We start from the raw sequence: 20,002 nt of genomic DNA, 5'->3' as shown, positions 1-20,002 counted from the left end.
TTCCGCGGGGCCGCGCCGGACTTTCTGAGGCTGTTGATTGGTCATAGTCCCGGCCACCCTACAGCCAATCAAGCGGGGGAAAGGTGACATCACTCGTTCTCCTCCCCTCCCCCTCCACCCCAAACTTCCCTACTCGCGGCTACAGACAGCAACAACCACGTGGGGGAGGGGTAACAGAGTAGAACCCGGTGAGGTCATTGCACCGCCCCGGCCGCTGCTGATTGGCTGCGAGGCTTGCGGGTGGCGGTTGGCTGCTCCTCGCACCTCCCCCTCGTGCCGCTACCGCCGCCACTGAGAGGAGCCACTGGCGACGCCAGAGCCGGGAATCCGGGTGAGTCGGGGCCCTGGGTCTAAGATGCTCCCGGTGTGCAGGGAGACTTACAGGAACTGCCCTGTCTGACTTTTTCTCCTCGCCCGGGTTCTTTGGTGCTACAGCTCTCTGTCACATGGGAGTTGTAGTCTGCTTTGTACTATCGACTATGGGCCGGAGACGTAAGAAGACTACCATTCCCAGCAGNNNTTGCGACTAGCCGGTCAACAAACGCTCAGGCCACGCCTTCTCAGCCTGCTTATTGGACAGCCTATCCCTTAGCCCTTCCTTCTTGCACTTCATTGGCTACTGTCCCTCATAGAGGCTGGGTTCCGGCCTAGAGTGCAGAGCGACTGGGTACTGTATTCGTCATTCTGCACTAAAACGGCTTGCAATTGGTTAAGGTTGATGCCTATCACGTGTTGTGGGGCAGGGCCCTAGGCAGATCAGGCGGTCGTAGGCTCAGGTTGGTGTCGGTCCCAGAGGGAGGCCGGTCTTGGACTTTGGCCCCTCCCCCTGGCGCTGCCGGGTGGGTCTGATTGGACATGGCGAATGTCGCTCGTCGTGGAGAGGCGGAGCCGACCAGGCTGCGGATATCTATTGGTGTAGGACGGCGCCGGTCAGCGGGGTTGTGGCCGGTGATTGGCTGGCTGCTCCAGCTGTTGCAGGTCCATTCACCATTTTGTGTGTTGGAGTAAAAAAAAAAAGGGAGAATCGAGAGGGAGAGCCGGAGGGGGGGCGGGGAGGGACCGGACCGGACCGAGCCGGGGCCACGGCCCCCCGCCCCGAAACCCCGCCGAGCCCGAGGTGAGGGGCGGGGCCAGGGCTGACACGGGCAGGGGGGATTTGGGGTGCTGGGGGCCGAGAGGGGACAGGTGGCAGAGACGGGGAGGGGGTACAGGGGAAAAAAGGTGGGTTGGATGGTGGGAAGGGGGGATAGAGTGGATGAAGTGGTGGGGAGGAAGAGTGACAGAAAAGGGGTGACGGAGAGGGGATGGTGGGCAGAGAATAGGTAACAGGAATGGAGGGGTGACAGGACTAGATCAGGGTGACAGGGAGAGGGAGGGGACAGAGTTGGAGGGGTGACAAGGAGAGGTGATGGAGAGAAAAGGTGACAGGTCCAGAGATGGCTGACAGGAGAGTGACTGGGAGGAAGGGGTGACAGAGATAAATGAGGGTGACTAGGATGAGGTGGCTGAGGAGGGGGCCTAGGGCCTGTGAGGAGAGGGGCAGAGGTAGAGGTGGTGACAGGACGGGGGAGAGAGTGGCAGAGAAGCTGGTGCCAGGAAGGCTGATGGGAGCAGAGGGCATAAGACCCTGAAGAACCAGGGCCTGGCCGGCCTGGGCTTCAGGAGTTACTGCTTAGGTTCTGAAGGAGGTGAGGGCCCACGGGGCCTTGGGTGGGAGTTATCCAAAGTGGGGTGGACAGGAAGAGAGTAGGCCCCAGGGGAAAGAAAAAGGCCTGGCTTGCGGGGTGAAGAGGCAGGACCAGGCGGCAGGGTTCAGGGGTGCCAGGCGGTATGGTTGTAGGCCCTGGGTGGGGTATGCAAAGGTTTGTGTTTGGGCAGGACTGGGGCCGGATCTCAGTCCCCAGGACAGTGGCCCAGCGGGTCAGTGGGGAGAAGGTGGTGGCAGCTGCCCAACTTCTGGGCACTTGGATGCCTGCCCCAATGTGAGAAGACCCGGGCCCTACAGGCTCTGCCCGTGAGGACCCGAGGACTGGCCCAGAGAAGGAGCAGTCTGGGATTGTAGGGTCCACAGGAGGAGCAGGCCCCAAGTAGGAGAACACAAGACCAGGGGTCCTGGGGGAGCTTGCAGACTGAGTCAGGGGTGTCTCTGATTGCGTTTGGATTATGGTCCTGGGCACCCCCACCCTCCCAGAGGCCCCCTTTTGGCCTCTTAGGTTCTCTTAGTCACTTCAGAGTAAAGTTTTTTCCCTTTTCTTTTCTCAGGGCAGCTTGAAAGGGGGCGGGCAGTAATGACTGTTCAGGAAGTGGGTGAGGTTGGCCTGCTGGGTTTGCCCTGCTTTCTTTGACCTTCTCCCACTTACCCCCACCTGGAGTCGGAGGGCATATTTGGGGGCCCCAGGGGCCCGGCCAGCTCAGCCACCCTGCCAGAGGCAGCCCAGTCGGGGCGGGGGATGCGTGCAGGCCAGAAGGGGGGCTGGGCTTGCTGGTATCACGCTGGGTGCTGTGGGGGGAGGGACAGGCTCCCATCCAGTGGGACAGTGAAACCCTGGGGTGTAGCTCTGTGTCCCACTGTGTGATGACGTGTGTGTGCCTCTGTGTGTGTTTTTGTGCGCGTGCGTGTGCTCATGCACGGCCCCGTGGCAGCACTGGGTATAAGCTCTTGCCCCAGACGTGCCCCTGCCTGCTCCCTGCCAGGATCTGGGGAGATGGCTATACCTGGCAGGCCTCGGGTGCAGAGAAGAGTGGGCAGCCATCCCTCAGGACTTCCAGCTGCCCACTCCTTCCCACAATGTCTGGCCACGCCAGGCAGCCCAGAGGGGTGGGGGCGGGGGTGGAGAGAGGCTCACATCACAGCCCAGTCACCTCCTTTTCTGTGACTGTGTGCCCGTGCATGTGTGTGTATGAGTGTGTGTGCTCTCTGGACAGTGACAGTGCAAGGAAGCGTGCCCTCTGGATCATGTGACAGGCGGCACACTGAAATGGTTAGGAGCACAGACTCTGGAGCAGCCGGATTGCTTGGGTTCAGACCCTGGCTCTGCCATTTCCTAGCTGGATGAATTTGAACAAGTTGCTTGAGCTCCCTGTGCCTCAGTTTCCTCAAGTAGGGCTGTTGGTCCCACCTGCCTCCTAGGGCTGTCGTCAGGATGAAGTGGGTTAACAACATCAAGTTGGGCCCACGGCTTGGCACGAAGTGAGTGCTCCACAGGTGTGAACTGTTACTGCCTTTTTGTGTCCCCTCGGGCAGTCGCACACACCTGCTGTGGCCTGTGTAGAGGGAACAGATAAATGTCAGTGTCCCCAAGGAGCCAGAGTATATAACTCAGGGGACATGGGTGCTAGTCCGTGTCTGGGTGCCAGTCAGGGGCCCCCATGAGTTGAGGACAGCCAGGAAGGAGACTTCAGGTATCATGGAGCTGAGGCGGTGGCCTCAGCAAGTGGGAAGCCTTGGGGGACACTGGCTCCGGGGGGTTCCTGAGTTGCTCCCGATGATTCCTGTCTGCCCTCCCACCTGCAGGCGGACAAAAGATGAAGCCAATGAAGAAGGCATGTGTCGGCCTCCCAGGTGCTGGCAGTGGCGGCAAGTCCCCACCAGCCACCCGGGCCAAGGCCCTGCGACGGCGAGGGGCTGGGGAGGGCGACAAGCCAGAGGAGGAAGACGAAGAGGCGCAGCCGCAGCAGCCGCAGCAGCAGCCTCCGGGGCCAGAAGAGGCTGAGGAGGGTGAGGAAGAGGAGTCCGAGCGGGGCCCTGCGGCTGAGGGGCTGCCCCCGGAGCTGCACTCTGACGACCCGGCGGCCCCAGGCCCTGCTGAGGACCCCAAGGTAGAGGGGGAGGCGAGCCGTTGGGAGCCCTCTCTCAGCCGGAAGACGGCCACGTTCAAGTCTCGAGCGCCCAAGAAGAAGTATGTGGAGGAGCATGGAGCCGGCAGCGGTAGCAGTGGGGCGGCCGGGGCCCCTGAAGAGCGGGCACGGACCCCTGAGGAGGCCGGCACCCTGGGGGTCCCTCCACGGCCACCCACCTCTACCCGTTCCTCTTCCACTGACACAGCCAGCGAGCACTCAGCCGACCTGGAGGATGAGCCAGCCGAAGCTTGTGGGCCAGGCCCCTGGCCCCCAAGTGGCACCAGTGGTGGCTATGACCTGCGGCAGCTGAGGTCCCAGCGGGTGCTGGCCCGGCGTGGCGACGGCCTCTTCCTGCCGGCCGTGGTGCGCCAGGTGCGCCGAAGCCAGGACCTGGGGGTACAGTTCCCCGGGGACCGGGCCCTGACGTTCTATGAGGGGGCACCCGGTGGCGGTGTAGATGTGGTTTTGGATGCCACGCCGCCGCCGGGTGCCGTGGTGGTGGGCACAGCTGTCTGTACCTGCGTGGAGCCCGGGGTGGCTGCCTACCGTGAGGGTGTGGTGGTGGAAGTGGCCACCAAGCCAGCTGCCTACAAGGTCCGCCTCAGCCCCGGCCCCAACGCCCAGCCGGGGCCGCCGGCTGCCCTGCCGCAGCCCCCGCAGCTGCCACACCGGGACCCCGAGGAGGCTGTGTGGGTGGCCCGCTCCAGCTTGCGCCTGCTGCGGCCCCCCTGGGAACCCGAGGCCCTGCCGAGGAAGCCCCCTGTGGGCCCCGAGGAGGAGCAGGCTGAGCCGGGGGGCGCCCTGCCCCCCTGCCCTGCTGCCCTGGACCCCAAGCAGCCTGAGGATGCTGAGGTGTCGAAGATCAGCTTTGGTGGCAACCTGGGGACTTGCGAGGAGGGTGAGGAGAAGCACCCGCCGGCCCTGGGCACCCCGGCCCTGCTCCCGCTGCCCCCGCCCCAGCTCCTGTCGCCGCCACCCAAGTCCCCAGCTTTCGCGGGCCCGGGCCGCCCTGGGGAGCAGCCCTCACCCTGCCAGGAGGGGAGCCAGGGCGGCAGCCGGAGCAGCAGCGTGGCCTCTCTGGAGAAGGGGGCTGCGCCAGCCGCCCGGGCCCGCACACCGCTGACTGCCGCCCAGCAGAAGTACAAGAAGGGTGACGTGGTCTGCACGCCCAACGGAATCCGCAAGAAATTCAACGGCAAGCAGTGGCGCCGGCTGTGCTCCCGAGACGGCTGCATGAAGGAGTCTCAGCGGCGGGGCTACTGCTCGCGCCACCTGTCCATGCGAACCAAGGAGATGGAGGGCCTGGCGGACAGTGGCCCTGGTGGGGCCGGACGGCCAGCAGGCGTGGCGGCGCGTGAGGGCAGCACCGAGTTTGACTGGGGTGATGAAACTTCGAGGGACAGTGAGGCCAGCAGCGTGGCGGCCCGTGGGGACTCGCGCCCACGCCTGGTGGCTCCTGCTGACCTGTCCCGCTTTGAGTTTGATGAGTGTGAGGCGGCCGTGATGCTGGTGTCGTTGGGCAGCTCTCGCTCCGGCACACCCTCCTTCTCTCCTGTGTCTACGCAGTCGCCCTTCTCACCTGCCCCATCGCCCTCCCCGTCGCCACTCTTTGGCTTCCGCCCCGCCAACTTCAGCCCCATCAATGCCTCACCAGTCATCCAACGCACTGCTGTCCGCAGCCGCCATCTGAGTGCCAGCACCCCGAAGGGAGGCGTGCTGACACCACCAGACCTGGGCCCCCACCCACCGCCGCCTGCCCCCAGGGAGCGCCATTCTTCTGGCATCCTACCCACCTTCCAGACCAACCTGACCTTCACCGTGCCCATCAGCCCTGGGCGGAGAAAGACCGAGCTGCTGCCCCACCCAGGGGCCTTGGGGGCCCCTGGCACAGGGGGCGGAGGAGCCACCCCGGACTTCCCCAAGAGCGACAGCCTAGACTCTGGTGTGGACTCCGTGTCCCACACACCTACACCTTCCACACCGGCTGGCTTCCGGGCTGTGTCACCTGCCGTGCCCTTCTCCCGTTCCCGCCAGCCCTCGCCATTGCTGCTGTTGCCCCCACCTGCTGGCCTGACCTCGGATCCTGGGCCTTCTGTGCGCAGGGTTCCTGCTGTTCAGCGGGACTCACCCGTCATTGTTCGCAACCCCGACGTGCCGCTGCCCTCCAAATTCCCTGGGGAGGTGAGCACTGCTGGCGAGGTGCGGGCAGCGGGACCTGGGCGGGGCTGCCGAGAGACCCCGGTGCCCCCTGGGGTGGCCAGTGGGAAGCCTGGCCTGCCCCCACCTCTGCCAGCCCCCGTGCCCATCACCGTGCCTCCAGCCGCGCCGACTGCCGTGGCCCAGCCGATGCCCACCTTTGGCCTGGCTTCTTCACCCTTCCAGCCGGTGGCGTTCCACCCCTCACCTGCTGCCCTATTGCCCGTCCTGGTGCCCAGCAGCTACACCAGCCATCCTGCCCCCAAAAAGGAAGTCATCATGGGCCGACCTGGGACAGGTAAGAGATGCAGGTGGAATGGCTGGGTGAAGGCTCATTTGGGACGGGGCCACTTGCAAACTGGCTCTCCAGAGAGGTGAGCTCCCCACCTTAGGAGGGTCTCAAGGGGAGATTAGCCTCCTGTCTGCATAGATGTTTCAGCAGGAATTCACATGCCAGGCAAGGGACTGACTGGACTTGGAAGGCTCAGTGCAGTGTTTCCAGAGGCCTCCTGTTGGGAATGCACTCTCAAGGACTCTATTAGTGAGCAAACCTTTCTGAGCTTTGGGAGCCGGGCCCCTACAATCCTGATGGGGTAACAGAGGAACAGAGTTGATAATCGTGATGACAGCTGCCATGTCTGGAGGACTGGTGGGGGCATCACCATGATAATAAGCATTGAGTGTGTTATCTCGCCCTCATCACACCCTGTACTGTACCGCGGCCTGTTCTCAGCCCTTTGGAAATATTCACTCCTTTTGCCTTCACAGACCTAACAGGCAGGGGCTAGGATTATGCTCATTTAGGGGCAACTGAGGTCAGGTTAGTGACTTGCCCTTCATCCCACGGCTAGTAAATCCTGGAGCCAGCCTGCAAAGCCAGGCCGACTGGCTCGTCCCTGCTGGGCCCCAGTGCCGGGTTATAGATGGGAAGATGGAGGCTCCGACGGCGCCTTCTGCCTCGGGGTGGCAGGATCCGGACTGGAGTGCTCACCTCACGCCTGTGCCCAGTAAATATCACAGGTGCAGTCAGTGCTGTGGAGGGGAGCTGGGGGTGTGCTGGGCAGGCCTCCAGGTGTGAAATCCAGTCTGGCTGCCCTCAGAAAAGGCCGTGTAAGCCAAGAGTTGAAGGATGAGTTGGAACCAGCAAGTGTGGGGCTGGAAGAGCCTCCTAGGAGGCCAGAAGGAGCACAGCTGAGGAAAGCCATTATGGCCAGAGGGCTGAGGCCAAAGGTGGGGAGAGCCAGAGGCCAGGCCAGGTTGGGCCTTGTCAGAGCAACTGTCAAGGAGGGTGACCAGTCACCAGCCCCTTCCCTAGCATCTTCTCCTTATTGATTTATTAATCCACTGTTGTCTGAGTGGCCTGGCCCTGTGCTAGTTGGTGCTGAGGACACATCTCTGCCCTCACACGGCTCACAGTCCTGGAACAGATCTGTCCCCAGACAGTGAGCATCCGGAGTGGGCAAAGCTGGAATGGGGGAAGCAGAGGGAAGAGTTTGGGCAAAGGCCTCGAGGCCAAAGTAAGTATTTGAAGGAAGTGGAATCTGCAAAATCAAGGGCTCTAGGCGATGGTGGGAATGCGCGGCTCTCTTGATGAGCAAGGGTCAGATCCCCGAGGGCTCTCAGGAGACTTGGGAACTTTATCTTGAGGGCAGTAAGGAGCCATGATAGGCTTTGGGCTGATCTAACCACACCTGTACCGTGGAGGCTGCGTTCCAGTGCCTGAGACCAGAGACAGGGAGACCAAGGAGGAAGGAGGCTGCAGTGGGGATCTGGGTGGGAGCTGGGACTATGGCAGAGGCTGATGCAGGAGGGAGCCCGGGCCCTGACCTCCCGGAGCTCCAGCCCAGACCCAGGGCACAGGGACACAGGGGCTGTGCTTGCCCCTCAACTCATACACTGAGGTTGGGAGTTCTGTGTTTTGCCCTGCCCCCAGCATTTTTTACAGTTGTTAGTGTGGTTGATAGGAGCAAAATTCCACAGAAATGGGCACAGCAGGGATTTCTGTTCTTAGCCAGATGAAGAAAGTGAAGCAGAAGGACTCCATCTAGAACTATCCTCCTTTCCCCCACCCCACATGCCTACAGCCCCCGACATGCATAACATTGTGTCACGTGACCCGCACTGCTGGCGCCTGGAGGGGGATGGCACTGAGGCAGGTGACCCGAGGCCTACCAAGGCAGACCCAACAGGGGTACCTGCCACCATTTTCCAGATGAGGAAAAGCGACAGAAGAAGAGTCCTGATTGAGGTCACTCAGCCAGGGAGGGTCAGGACTGGGCCTTGAACCAGGTCTCCCAATCTCCAGATCATGGGCTCTCACCGCCAGGAGCTATAGCTGTCATAATTTTTTGAGCACCACCCATGCATGCGCGTGGTACACGGCTCTGTAAGTGCCGCCTGAGCATTACTCGCCGAATCCTCACAACACTCCAGGGGGCCAGCACCATTAGTATTTCCAGTGTTCAGAGGAGGAAACCGCGCCCCAAGAGGTTAAGTGACTTGCGCAAAGTCACTCAGCTAGGAAGACGGAGAGCCAGGATTTGAACCCAGGCTGTCTAGCTCCAGAGTCCAGCCTCTTAAGTACTCTCGATAACAATAACAATAATAGTAACTAGTCTTTTATTAAGCATTTACCACATGCCCAGCCCCAGGTGTGGGGTCATCTCATCGAATCCACCTGATGCTATGCAGTAGGGATTACCAGCCCAGTTTGGGGGGTGGAGGTGGGGGTGGGGTGGGGACTGAGGTTCAGGGAAGGGAGGCTGCAGGCTCTCTGGTCGTTAGAACTTGTCCAGTGCCTGTCCTGGCGGTTCTGAGCAGCGCCTCCCTAACAACACCCATGCTGAGGTATCCAGGCTGCCCTCAGGTTCCCAGCCAGCAGGTCCTTTTGTTCTTCTCCCAGAGGCCTCCCCAAGCCCTTGGGAGGCAGGCACCTTGGAGCCTTCTGCCTCTGAGGCCCAGGTAGGGCAGACCATGCCCAGTGGCATAGTGAGGCCATGGTCCTGTCCCTTTCTGCCAGCTCATGCCAAGGCCTGACCCTCACTCAGGGCAGCAGGTGTGAGGGGGCGGCCTGGGACAGCTTGCCTGCTCCTGCCCCCTGCCAGGCATTTGCTTCCGCTGGGGGACGTGCCGGGGCAGGCGGCCCAGCATTCTCCACATTCTGTGCATGGCCAGGCCAGCCAGCTGCCATTGCCACCTCCCTCTGACTCTTCCCGCCTGCTCCCCAGGAGAGGAAGCCGCCCCAGGGCCTGCAGCCCCAGCCCAGGAGGCCAGATGTCTCAGCCCCATTCCTGGCACGGCCTCCTTTCCAGCTCCCAGCTTCCGCCTGGCTTCCCGTACTGACAGGCAGTGCCCCCTCTCCTGGGCCTCTGTCTGCCTGCCTTTGAGCCACTGTGTCTGTTTCTCCCTTGGGTCCCTACATCTGTCTAGGTCTCTATTTCTGGGCCTGCCTGAGTCTCTCTCTCTCTGGACTTTTGTCTCTTTCTCTCTCTGTCTGCGTCTCTGTATCTTTCTTGGTTTGTCCCTCCCTAGACATCAGTCCTTGTCTGAGCTTTCATCCCACCTTTCTTCTATTTTGGCCCCCTATCTTGGGATCCTGTGTCTCTGGCCCTCCGCTGGCCCTCCCCTGGCCTTCCTCCCCCTCCTCAGACAGACTTGCTACCCCTCTCCTAGCCCCTCCCCTTCACCCTGTGCACATCGGGTGCTGCATCCCTTTGAGTCAGTGGACAGTTGCTAAGTACTAGGGAGTGGTGGGAGGTTGTACAGGCCTGGGAGCCCCTTCCTGTTCCTTGACAAATTAACTGCTCACCACTGTCCCTGAAACGTGCTGAGAGGTGTCAGGAGCCATCTACATCCAGGCACCTGTTCCCAAGTCAGGCAGGAAGGCGGGGGCTGCATGGGCCAAGCTAGGAGATCCGGGTGTAGGGGAACAACAGGAAAGCAACTCCTGTGCCCACCCACCTGCTAGAGGGCACGACCCAGATCACCCCTACCACCCCCTCAATGCCTTGCAGGAGACACAATTGGTGGCAGCTCCATTTAACGGAGTCCCACATGTAGTAGGACTTCAGACACTATGCTTGGCCAAGTGGGGAAAATAAGGCCCAAAGAGGGGCCTAGGTTCTCCTGACTCCCCAAATCCAGATTCTGCCAACCAGCGTTTCTGTTTTGTCTCAAATAGTGAACCCCTTCTCTCCCACCAGAAGTCCCTCCTCATCTCTCCCAGGCCCAGGCTGAGCAGCCTTGGGGGAAGTGGGTGGGGAAGGCAGACATGGAAGCAGGCACAGGCAAGGATGAGCAGAGGGAGGTACAGAGTCTGGGGAAGACAGAGGACAGACACAACTCTGTGGCTCATTGCAGGGTGATGAGGGAGGTACAGGTATGCTTCTCAGTGGAAGTGACGTTTGAGCTGAGGAATGAGTGAATTTCAAGTGTCAAAGAAAGGGGTGTTCCTGGCCGATGCAGCCATAGGAACAAAGGCCAGGAGGGGTGAAAGTGCATGACCTCGCAGTGGCTAGTGGAAGCTGGAGCTGACACTAGAGCCCAGGATTGGCAGAAGTGTGCCAAGGAGCACAGGTCTAGCCAAGCCAGCTTGAATGCCAGTCAGTGAAGAGGCAAAAGTTTAGAGCAGGAGAGGGAAAAGGTTAGATTTGGGTGTCAGAGATCCCTGGAGGCTGTCCTGGAGAGGAAGGAGGCCTAGGCTGGGAAGAAGAGGATGACCTGCCCAGGAGAAAAGAGAAGGGGCCTTTTTGAGGTAGCTGCAGTCTATCTTAAGAGACTTCGCGGAAGAGACCCCAGCACCAGGAGCTGCGAGGGGTCAGGCTGCCTCCTGGCGGCGGCGGCGGCGGCCGGCGGGCGGCAAGCTGCGGGGGGTGGGGTGGGGGGACGCGCGCGCGCGCATGCGCGGGGCGGGGGGGTTGCGGCCCGGAGCCCCCGGCGCCCCGGCATTAATGGCTCCATTAGTGGCCGGGGGGGGGAGGCGCATTAGCGGCGGCGACGGCGTCTGGCTCCCATTACCACCGGCGGCAGCGGCTGCACCACAGGCGGCTGACCTCTAGCCTGCCTGCGCCTGCCTCCGCCTCAGCTACCCTGTCCCCAAATTCCTGCTCCACGGGAAGGCCAGGCCAGGGAACCCCGCCCTGTCCAGAAAGCTGATTGGGAGGCCAGGCAGACCTGGGTTCAAATCCCGACCGTGCCACCTCCTGACTGCAAGATCCTATCCCCCCTCTGAACCTTTTTCTTGCGAAGCAGCCAGGGAAACGAGCTGCACCCGGGGCTTTGCAGATCCGGCCGGTACCCTGAAGGCCGCGCCCAGCACCCGTCAGTACCGAGGGGCGTGGATCCTCGTGCCCAGTAGCCCTGGGCGCGCCTCGTTTCTTCTCCCTTGCCGCCACGCGCCTGCCGAAGCTGATTGGCTGCACTTCTCCATGCCGCAGCGCCATTAACTCCTAAGGCGGCTCGCGCCTGGCTGGCTGGGGGCTCGGCCCCGTCAGAAGCGCGGGTGCTGGCTGTGTGAGCCCCCGCCGCGGCCCGCTGTGTCAATGCTGGGCGCCCGCCTGCCCTCCCAGCCAAGCGGCTTTTGTGGATACCTGCCGGGGGCTGCGGGCTGGAGCCAGGCCGGCGAGTAAAAGGTACCCTCGGTGAGAGACGGGGAGGGGGAGGAGAACGCAGGGCGGCGCCCCCTCCTCGCCGGGGTTGGGGCGCCTCCCTCAGTCCGCGCCGACCAGCCCTCTCATGCCCGGGTGCCTGTACACTCCTCCGCCCCCCGCCCCTTTCTACCCCCAAACCTACTTGCTCCCCTCCGTCCTATCCCGTCCGTCTCCCAATCCCTGGGGACCCTCCCCCACACCTCTCGCCTGCCTCTTTCCCTCCTAGTCCCCCTGCCTACCCCAGCCCCACTCACACTGACTCACCCCGGCGCTATTTTTAGGCCCCCATCCCTCCCGAGCCGCGCCAGCCCAATCCTGGGCTCGTTCCCCAGGCAACCCTGGCCGTCGCCGACGCCGCCCGGGGTGGGTGGGTGGGTGGGTGTGTATGTGGAGAGCGGGTGAGGGGAGCTGGGGACACCGGGGGTGAGCCAAGGCGGGGACCCGGCCTGTAGAGCAGGGTGGGGAGCCGCGGGCGACAGGGGCGCGGTGCCTCTTGGGCGCAATAAATGGGCCCGTGAGTTCAGAGTGTGTCTGCCTGTTCCTCAGTCTGTCAGCATCCCTGGCTGTACGCCCCAGGCCTCTGGGCAGGCCTCAGCCTGTGCCACCCTGGGTGGCAGTTGGTGTCTCTGGGCTCCCTGTCCCCGGGCTGCGGGTGGGGTAGTGCTGTGGGGGATGTTTGGCGTCAAACCTTTTGTGGAATTGGTGATGGGGTGGTGCAGAGGGTGGCTGCACCATATAGTTCTGTCCGGTACCTGCCTTGAGTGAAGGGTGGTGTTGCACCCCCTCTCAGATGGGGCTGGGGCCCTGGTTTGGGAAACCTCCTCAGCCTTTTCCAATTAGGGAGGCCCCAGTTAGGGCTGAGGATGGCTGGAGAGATGGAGCTGTCTGGGGTTAGGACCTGCTCCCTCTTCTCCACTTCTAATCACCCCCACCCAGGGTTCCTCCACTCTGAACAATGGAAGCTAAGTATAGGGCTGGCCCAGTGCCCAGGGCAGGGGGGCCCTTCCCGCCCGGATTCCGGCCCCTCCCTGCCAGGCTGGGTCCCCACTTGGCTGTACCCTACCCTGTAAGGGGCCTCTTCCCATCCCTCCTATGTGGGCACTGTGTCTTCTACCAGATGTGCAACCCTCCCAGATGTGTGGGGCCCTCTTTCCCTGCTGTGCCAGGCCTAGATCTTTTTCTCACCCTACAGAAGTGGGGGAGCTGGGGGCAATGTTTCTCCGAGCTCTGTCCTGGGCTGCGTTGCAGTAGGGAAGGGGTTAACTTGCCAATAGGTGACTCACCGGTGGGGAGAGGAGGGGGGCAGCGGTGGGGAGATAGCGGGCCACATTGATTTCAGCCTTGATTTCTGCCTCACATTGCAGTCCCTGGGGCAGTGAGGTAATGGAGGGTCTGAGTCTGGGGCTGCACAGGGAGGAGGGGGCAGTCACCTAATAGTCCCTCCAGTGGCCCCCTCCAGGCTCACAGCCAAGTGTCTGGCCCTGCAGTCTCTGGAGGTCAGAGGGCTATGGACCTTCCCTTCCCCTCTGGGCCCAGATTACGGGTTTCTGCCCCCTTTCCATGCCTTCGGCTCTGTCAGTGGACGGAATAGGCTGGGAAAGGGATTTGTTTGTGCTTGTCGCTGACTCCACCTGTGTAGGAGCCCACTCTTTGTCCATCTGAGCTTGTGCAACCTTTAAAACCTGCCTGGGTGTGACCCCAGGCCTCTGCCTCTACTGGATGTGACCCCAGGGCCCATCCTGGGTAATCCAGAGCCTCTGCCTCCCTGGTGGGCCCCAGACCCTTGCATGTGTCTCTGTGTGTGCTCTCTGGCTTTCTGTAGTTCTCTCTTTATCACTGTCTGACCATATTCCCAGATGTCTGGGAGTGTCTGCCCGGGGCCACCCTGAGGTTAAATTTTCGGTAGTGGAAAGAGCAGCTGAGTTGGAGCACTGGGCTGTTAGGTTCTGGAGGCATGATCTTGCACAATTTATTCAGTTTCTCTGAGCCTCATTTTCTCATCTGAACAATGGGCGTAATAAAGTGTACCTCCCTAGTGGCTGTGAGGATTCAGTGAGGAGTATAATACATATCAAGCTCCCAGCACACTGAAGCCCCAGTGTTCATTTCCTTTCTTCCTCCTGGCCCCTTTCTGGAAGGGGTGGCTCCCAGCCTAGAGTGGTAGGGCCAGCCCACAGTGGTGCTCTGTGCCCCCCCCCCACTGCCTTACACTGTGAGATAGAGGGTCCCAGGTGGCTGCTAAGTGTCAGGCCGGTGAATGGCCATGGCGCTCTGTATTCCGGGGGGTCCAGGGTACTGAAGTAGTGCTCACTGGGGTAAGTTTATATAGTGTGTGGGGGTCAGTACGATGGCGTCTGTGAGAGTTAGCCTGTGTCGGGGATGGGAGGTGCCAGGGAGGCCACATGAGAGTGTGTGAAGATGGAAGAGTGTGTGTGGTTGTGTGGGAGGGATGTGGGGTGTGTGTGTGTGTGTGATGGACAAGCAGTGGTGATGAGATGTGTGAGATAATGTTGCCTGTTTGATATGTTGTTTGTATGATGATTCATGTGAGCTGGCAATGAGAATATGCGTTGGTGAAGCACGTATGACAAGGCGTGTATGAAATGGGTGATGTGGAGGATGGGTGAGAACGAGTGTGTGTATGATGATGGGTGGGGAGTGATGGGCCAGGAGTGTGGGAGGTAATACATACATGTGAGCAGGTGTTCAAGGTGTGTGACTTCGTGTGTGTGACAGTGTGAGTGTAAGGCTAAGGGTACATGTGACCGTGGGGTGTGTATGAGATAATGGGTGTGGCAGGAAAAGTCTGTCTATGAGAGGGTGTGTGTGTGTGTGTGTGTGTGTGTGTGTGTGTGTGGTGGGGAAGAGTCTGCTGGTGTGAGAGTTGGTGAGGGCTCGGGGTGGCTCGCGTAGCCCTACCGCGCAGTTCCTCTGCCCTGCGGAGCCACGCGCTCTCAGGCGGGCGTGAGGGAGGCGGGGCAAGCCGCGCGTGAGCGTGTTCCTCGCGTGGACTGGACACACGTAGCACCACACACAACTTCGGGGCCTCCGCAGCGCGGTGCTGCGAACCGCCCCCCTGGCTCGCTGCCTTTACTGCAGTGCGCCCTCCCTGCCACCCTCCTCCCGCGGTCCCGCCCCGGGCCGGCTTGGGGCCAACCGGAGCCCGCCCCGCCCTTCCCTTATTTGCATATGACTGACGTTCCCCCGGGGCGGCCAATGGGGGCGGGCGCGGCGGGGCCTGACCCGCGCGCGGCGGCGGCAGCCAATGGGCTCACGCGCGGGGGGCCGGGCTTGCGCGGAAGGCCGCGGGGGAAGCGGGGAAGGGGCGGGGGGAGGTGCGGCGGGGGGAGGGGAGCGCGTAGTAGTGGCGGGGCGGGGAGGCGGCGGTGGCTCTGCGCGGGGCTCGCTCGGAGCGCACGGACGCACGCACGCTGGTCCGTCTGCCCGCCCGGAGCCGAAGGTCGATCCGGCGCTGAGCCGCGGGCCCGGAGCCCGGAAAGGCGGGGCGGCGGCACCGGCAGCTGGGGGCGCGCGGGGCCAGAGCCGTTACCCGCCGGAGCTGCGAGGGAGGGAGGGAGCGGGCCAGCGAGAGGAGAAGGGACGGGGCCGCCCCCGCGCACGCGCGCCGCGCCCCGCCCCGCCTGCCCCGCCCGCCCCGCCTGCCCCGCCCGCCGGGCGCCGCGCGGGAGGAGGGAAAGGGAGGGGGCGGCGCCGATGGCCCCTGTGCCGCGCGCCCCGTGACGGCCCCCGCGCGCGCCGGGGGGCGGGGCGGGGCCGGCGCGCTCTGACCTCCCCCGCCCCCCGGGCGGCGGGAGGCAGGCGGCGCTGTGCGCAGGCGCGCCCGGCAGAGACCCCCCGAGTGGGGCGGCCGGAGGGGGGCGGCGGGGGGGGGCATGCGGCGACGGCCTCCAGCTCCCCCCGGGCCCGAGCGGCGACGGCCGAGGAGCCGGCGGCGGGCGGAGTGGCGGCGGCCGCTGAGGAGGCGCGAGCCCCGGCCGGGCCCCTCCGCGCCGGACCATGTACTCAGCCCACAGGCCCCTGGTGCCCGCGTCCGGCGCGGCCTCCCGTGGCCTCGGCATGTTCGGTCAGTAGCGCCTGGGCGCTGGGACTGCAGGGGTCAAGGTGTTGGGGTGCTAAGTGCGGCGTAATGGTGATAGGGGTATAGTACGAGAGTGATAGAGGCGGAGTACAGGGGTGACGGGAAAGTTACAGAGCTCAGCTGGGCCAAGCGGTTAGTGACGGCAGGTGGGAGTGTAGGGGGAATGATGGGAGTGAGGCGAGGGGAGTAGCTGGGGACAGCTGTGGTGTTTGGGTGATGGGCTGGCACGGTCCGTTGTCATTGGAGGTGGGGGTTGCAGCGTAACTGGCTTGGGAGCATGGATTAGGATAGGGGCAGCATGAAACCTGCTGGCCTTCGGTGTGGAAGAGAGGGGGAAGGGAGTGTGATTGAGTAGTGGGGCTAAGAAGAGGGCTTGAGAAGTGAGTAAGGCATTGCTTGCTTAGAATGGAGTGATGGGCTGGTGTGTATGTGGTGTGCTTTGCAGAGACAGAGGGAGGGACCCAAGAACCTGGACAGTAGTGCACTGAGGACTTGAGGAGGGGCAGGACCAAAGGACTCTTCCCCCATTGTCTGCTGGTCCCCTTCTTCCCCACCCAGCAGATAAGGAGGCCTGGTGGGAAAGATCTTGGTGAAGAGAGGGACAGGTCCAGGTCCTTGGGGTTGGAGGGCCGAGCAGGCTTTTGCGGTCCCCAGTGCCCCAGGGATAGGGGACAGGGTCCTCAGAGCGTCTTGAGACCCCCTCCAGTGCTGGCTTCCTTATCCTTCTTCTGTTGACTTGATGTCTACTTTTTCTTTTGTCAGCCCCTTGCAGAATCAGGTCTCGAGGCCAGTGTCTCCTATAGAGCTCTCTTAGTCCAGGCTTTTGAAGGCATAGAGGGGTCACCCCAGGTCAGATTGATCTGGATCAGGGGGAGGCCTGGAATGATGGAGACCAAGCCTAGGGCGTTTCCCTTCTCTCTTCATCGTCTTCCCTCGCAGGGGCCTCCTCAGCTGGTTCCACTTCCCCCAGGGAGCTAGCAGTGAGAGGGCAGCCCACTCCTAGCCTAGGCCTGCTCCAGGAGTCCCGCCAGCCCAGGGCTTACCCTGCTGCCACCCAGCTCCTGGGGCAGAAGGTCGGACTCCTGGGACTAGCCCCCTGGGAGGGAAGTGCCTTCCTATGCATAGTCTCAAGAAAACACCTGGCACTTTTGTCTTCCTTGGGCACAGAAGAGAACAGTTCTCTTGTCTGCCCCATTGTCTGTGCCTTTTTTTCCAAGGAGTTTACCACTCCTTCCCCTTTTTGGGCAAGGGGGCTGCGTGCTGCACCCAGGATAAGCTCAGAGATTGAGAGGGAGGGGGCTGGGAGACCTCTTCATGGGCAATAGATTCTCTAGGGAATGGGGAGGTGCTGGAGCCACCTGTGCCCAGCCCAGGAAAGGCGGGTCTGGCTCCTTGGGGTTTGTGGTATGGGGAGGGAGGCAAGGAGAAAGACTTAAGACCCCACACCCTGTGGGTAATGGAGAGGGAAGAGGGAGGGAGACCAAACCATGGTCTCCTCAAGAGAGAGAAAGGGAGTGCGAGGTGAAGGTGAGGGGCTGTGTCAGATAGCAACCTGGGAGCTGGGAATGTGGCAAGACTGGGGAGGGTTCCTAGCCCTGCTGAGGTCTTGGGGCCTTGGGAGTATGAGATGGCAGTCGAACATGGCCTGGTTTGTGACAGGAGCCAGTCATTCCTCTGGCCTGGTCCCTGGTGGCAGGGCTGGTGGAGGTGGGGGAGGGAATGGGGCGTGAGGCCTATTTCCCTTCCCAGCTTCTGTTTTCTTTTGTATAAACCTCAAAATCTTTCAGGGAGGAGTTTTTCCTGAGCGATGTCGCACACACGAGCCCACGAGGCTCTGGGATAGTGGAAGGGGGTGTAAAGGAGGCGTGGAGCCACCTCATCCAGGGTGGAAAAGAGCTTGAGTTGGGGGTCAAGGCCGAGGTCTCCTGCCGCACAGCTTAGCTGGCTTCTTCCCACAGTGTGGACGAATGTGGAACCTCGCTCTGTTGCTGTGTTCCCCTGGCACTCCTTAGTCCCCTTTCTGGCCCCCAGCCAGCCCGACCCCTCTGTGCAGCCAAGTGAGGCCCAGCAACCTGCCAGCCACCCAGTGGCCTCCACCCAGAGCAAAGGTGAGGAGTGGGGGGCCTCAGAGGGCACGGGGATAGGGTCCAGGCGTCCCAAGAGCCCTCTGACCTACCTCTCCGCCCCCAGAACCTGCTGAGTCGGCGGCTATTGCCCACGAGCAGCCAGCAGGTGGGAGTGCTGATCCTGGGCGGCCCCCTGGAGCCACCTGCCCTGAGAGCCCAGGGCCTGGACCCCCCCACACTTTGGGGGTTGTGGAACCTGGAAAGGGTCCCCCTCCCACCACTGAGGAGGAGGCCCCCGGCCCTCCAGGAGAGCCCCGGCTGGACAGCGAGACGGAGAGTGACCATGATGATGCGTGAGTGCCACGAAGCTTGGGACTGGGGGGGTGGGGTGGCCAGAGACGTGGCCCTCACCGTCCCTGCCGCTCCTGCCACAGCTTCCTCTCCATCATGTCTCCTGAGATCCAGTTGCCCCTGCCACCCGGGAAACGCCGGACCCAGTCCCTCAGTGCCCTGCCAAAGGAACGAGACTCCTCTTCGGAGAAGGATGGACGCAGCCCCAACAAGGTGCCCCATCTCTGCCTGTCCCCAGCTCACCCCGTGGCTGCCCAAGCCTGTCTCCTGGTTTTAACCATCCCACTTGGGCCTCTGTCTGCTGCAGCGGGAGAAGGATCATATCCGGCGGCCCATGAATGCCTTCATGATCTTCAGCAAGCGACACCGGGCCCTGGTCCACCAGCGTCACCCCAACCAGGACAACCGGACCGTCAGCAAGATCCTGGGCGAGTGGTGGTACGCCCTGGGGCCCAAGGAGAAGCAGAAGTACCATGACCTGGCCTTCCAGGTAATGCCTCTTCCTCTTCGCTCCTCCCCAGCTTCCTCTGGTGGGGTGAGTGAGTGAAGGGTCCCTCCTCTCTCTCCTGCCAGGTGAAAGAGGCCCACTTTAAGGCTCACCCGGACTGGAAGTGGTGCAACAAGGACCGGAAGAAGTCCAGCTCAGAGGCCAAGCCCACAAGCCTGGGGCTGGCAGGAGGGCACAAGGAGACTCGGGAGCGGAGCATGTCGGAGACAGGGACTGCTGCTGCCCCTGGAGGTTGGTCGGCTCCTTGGTTGTCTTTTCCTGCCCCCTCCCTCCCTGAGAGGTGCCAGCTACCCCCTTGTTTGCTCAGCCCCTGTCTCAGAAGCCTTTCTCTGTCCTATCATTTTGTTTGAGGATCTTTACCCATAAAGGAACAGTTGTGTCATATGAAGGAGCCAGGGAAGTCCAGACAGAGTTTCTGGACAGTCAGCTCGTTATCAATTGTCATTTACTGAGCATTTACTGTGTGTTAGGCATCAAGGGGACTATAACCTCTACTTCTGAATGCCGTACCCCCATTTTTTAGATGAGAAGACTGAGATTCAGGCAAAATCACTTGTCAGAAGTTATAGAAGACAAGTAAATGGTAGACCAGAGCTTCAACCCCAGCTTGGTTGGGTTCCAGAATCATGGTTGGAAGGCCCTCGTTGGCTGCTTCTACTGACAGAGTGTCTCGCGTGCATAGCGTCGTTCTGAGGCACTTTTTCGGAGTGATCTGTGGGTGTGGGCCTGCAATTCTCTGAAGGTGGGGTTCCTTCCTCTCTGAGATATGGGGATGGAGACTCGGGCCCATAGGTGTTAGCTAGCGAGCACCACACTGCCTGTCTTCAACCTTTCGTACTCAAAGAAGGCCTGCCTCCCGGGGAGCAATCCATCAGGAAATGATGGGCTGGTGGCTGGTATCTCTTCTGCCACGTAGCCCAGGATTTTCAAACTTCTTTTGCCCAGTATCTAGAGATATCTCTGGCTGTCTCGGCCAGTCTGGGTGCCACTAAGAGGCTTCTTGATTCTGTGACACCTCTCTCCTTATACTCTGCAGTGTCCTCGGAGCTCCTGTCTGTTGCAGCCCAGACACTCTTGAGCTCGGATACCAAGGCTCCGGGGAGCGGCTCCTGTGGGACAGAGCGTCTGCACGCAGTGGGGGGACCTGGCTCGGCCCGGCCCCGAGCCTTCTCCCACAGTGGGGTCCACAGCCTCGATGGTGGAGAAGTAGATAGCCAGGCACTACAGGAACTGACTCAGGTCCGGGGGCCGGGGAGATGGGCAGGGAGGGCTGCCCCAAGGTGATGGTCCCTGC

The 20,002-nt window shown here is 61.9% G+C and overlaps 1 protein-coding gene across 5 annotated transcripts in view; it reads left to right on the top strand.

Annotated features, from left to right (window-relative positions):
- The first annotated feature begins 3,525 nt into the window (after nucleotides 1–3,525).
- Nucleotides 3,526–20,002, top strand: part of CIC (capicua transcriptional repressor) — a 23,107-nt gene continuing 6,630 nt past the window's right edge. For 3 of the 5 annotated variants that reach the window (XM_040634041.1, XM_040634042.1, XM_040634039.1), the window contains exons 1-7: nucleotides 3,526–6,334; nucleotides 17,742–17,891; nucleotides 17,974–18,202; nucleotides 18,284–18,413; nucleotides 18,508–18,690; nucleotides 18,774–18,939; nucleotides 19,745–19,947. In XM_040634041.1, coding sequence (XP_040489975.1) covers nucleotides 3,526–6,334; nucleotides 17,742–17,891; nucleotides 17,974–18,202; nucleotides 18,284–18,413; nucleotides 18,508–18,690; nucleotides 18,774–18,939; nucleotides 19,745–19,947 — 3,870 coding nt within the window. Of the gene's footprint in view, nucleotides 6,335–15,685; nucleotides 15,769–17,741; nucleotides 17,892–17,973; nucleotides 18,203–18,283; nucleotides 18,414–18,507; nucleotides 18,691–18,773; nucleotides 18,940–19,744; nucleotides 19,948–20,002 lie in introns of those variants that run through there. The other 2 variants (XM_040634044.1, XM_040634043.1) reach the window with 1 other exon arrangement.

This window comes from Ursus maritimus, unplaced genomic scaffold (assembly GCF_017311325.1).
Source record: "Ursus maritimus isolate PB19 unplaced genomic scaffold, ASM1731132v1 scaffold_19, whole genome shotgun sequence".
Lineage (NCBI taxonomy): Eukaryota > Metazoa > Chordata > Mammalia > Carnivora > Ursidae > Ursus > Ursus maritimus.
Note: the sequence above shows the minus strand (reverse complement) of the source record. Positions and strands in the feature narration are given on the sequence as shown.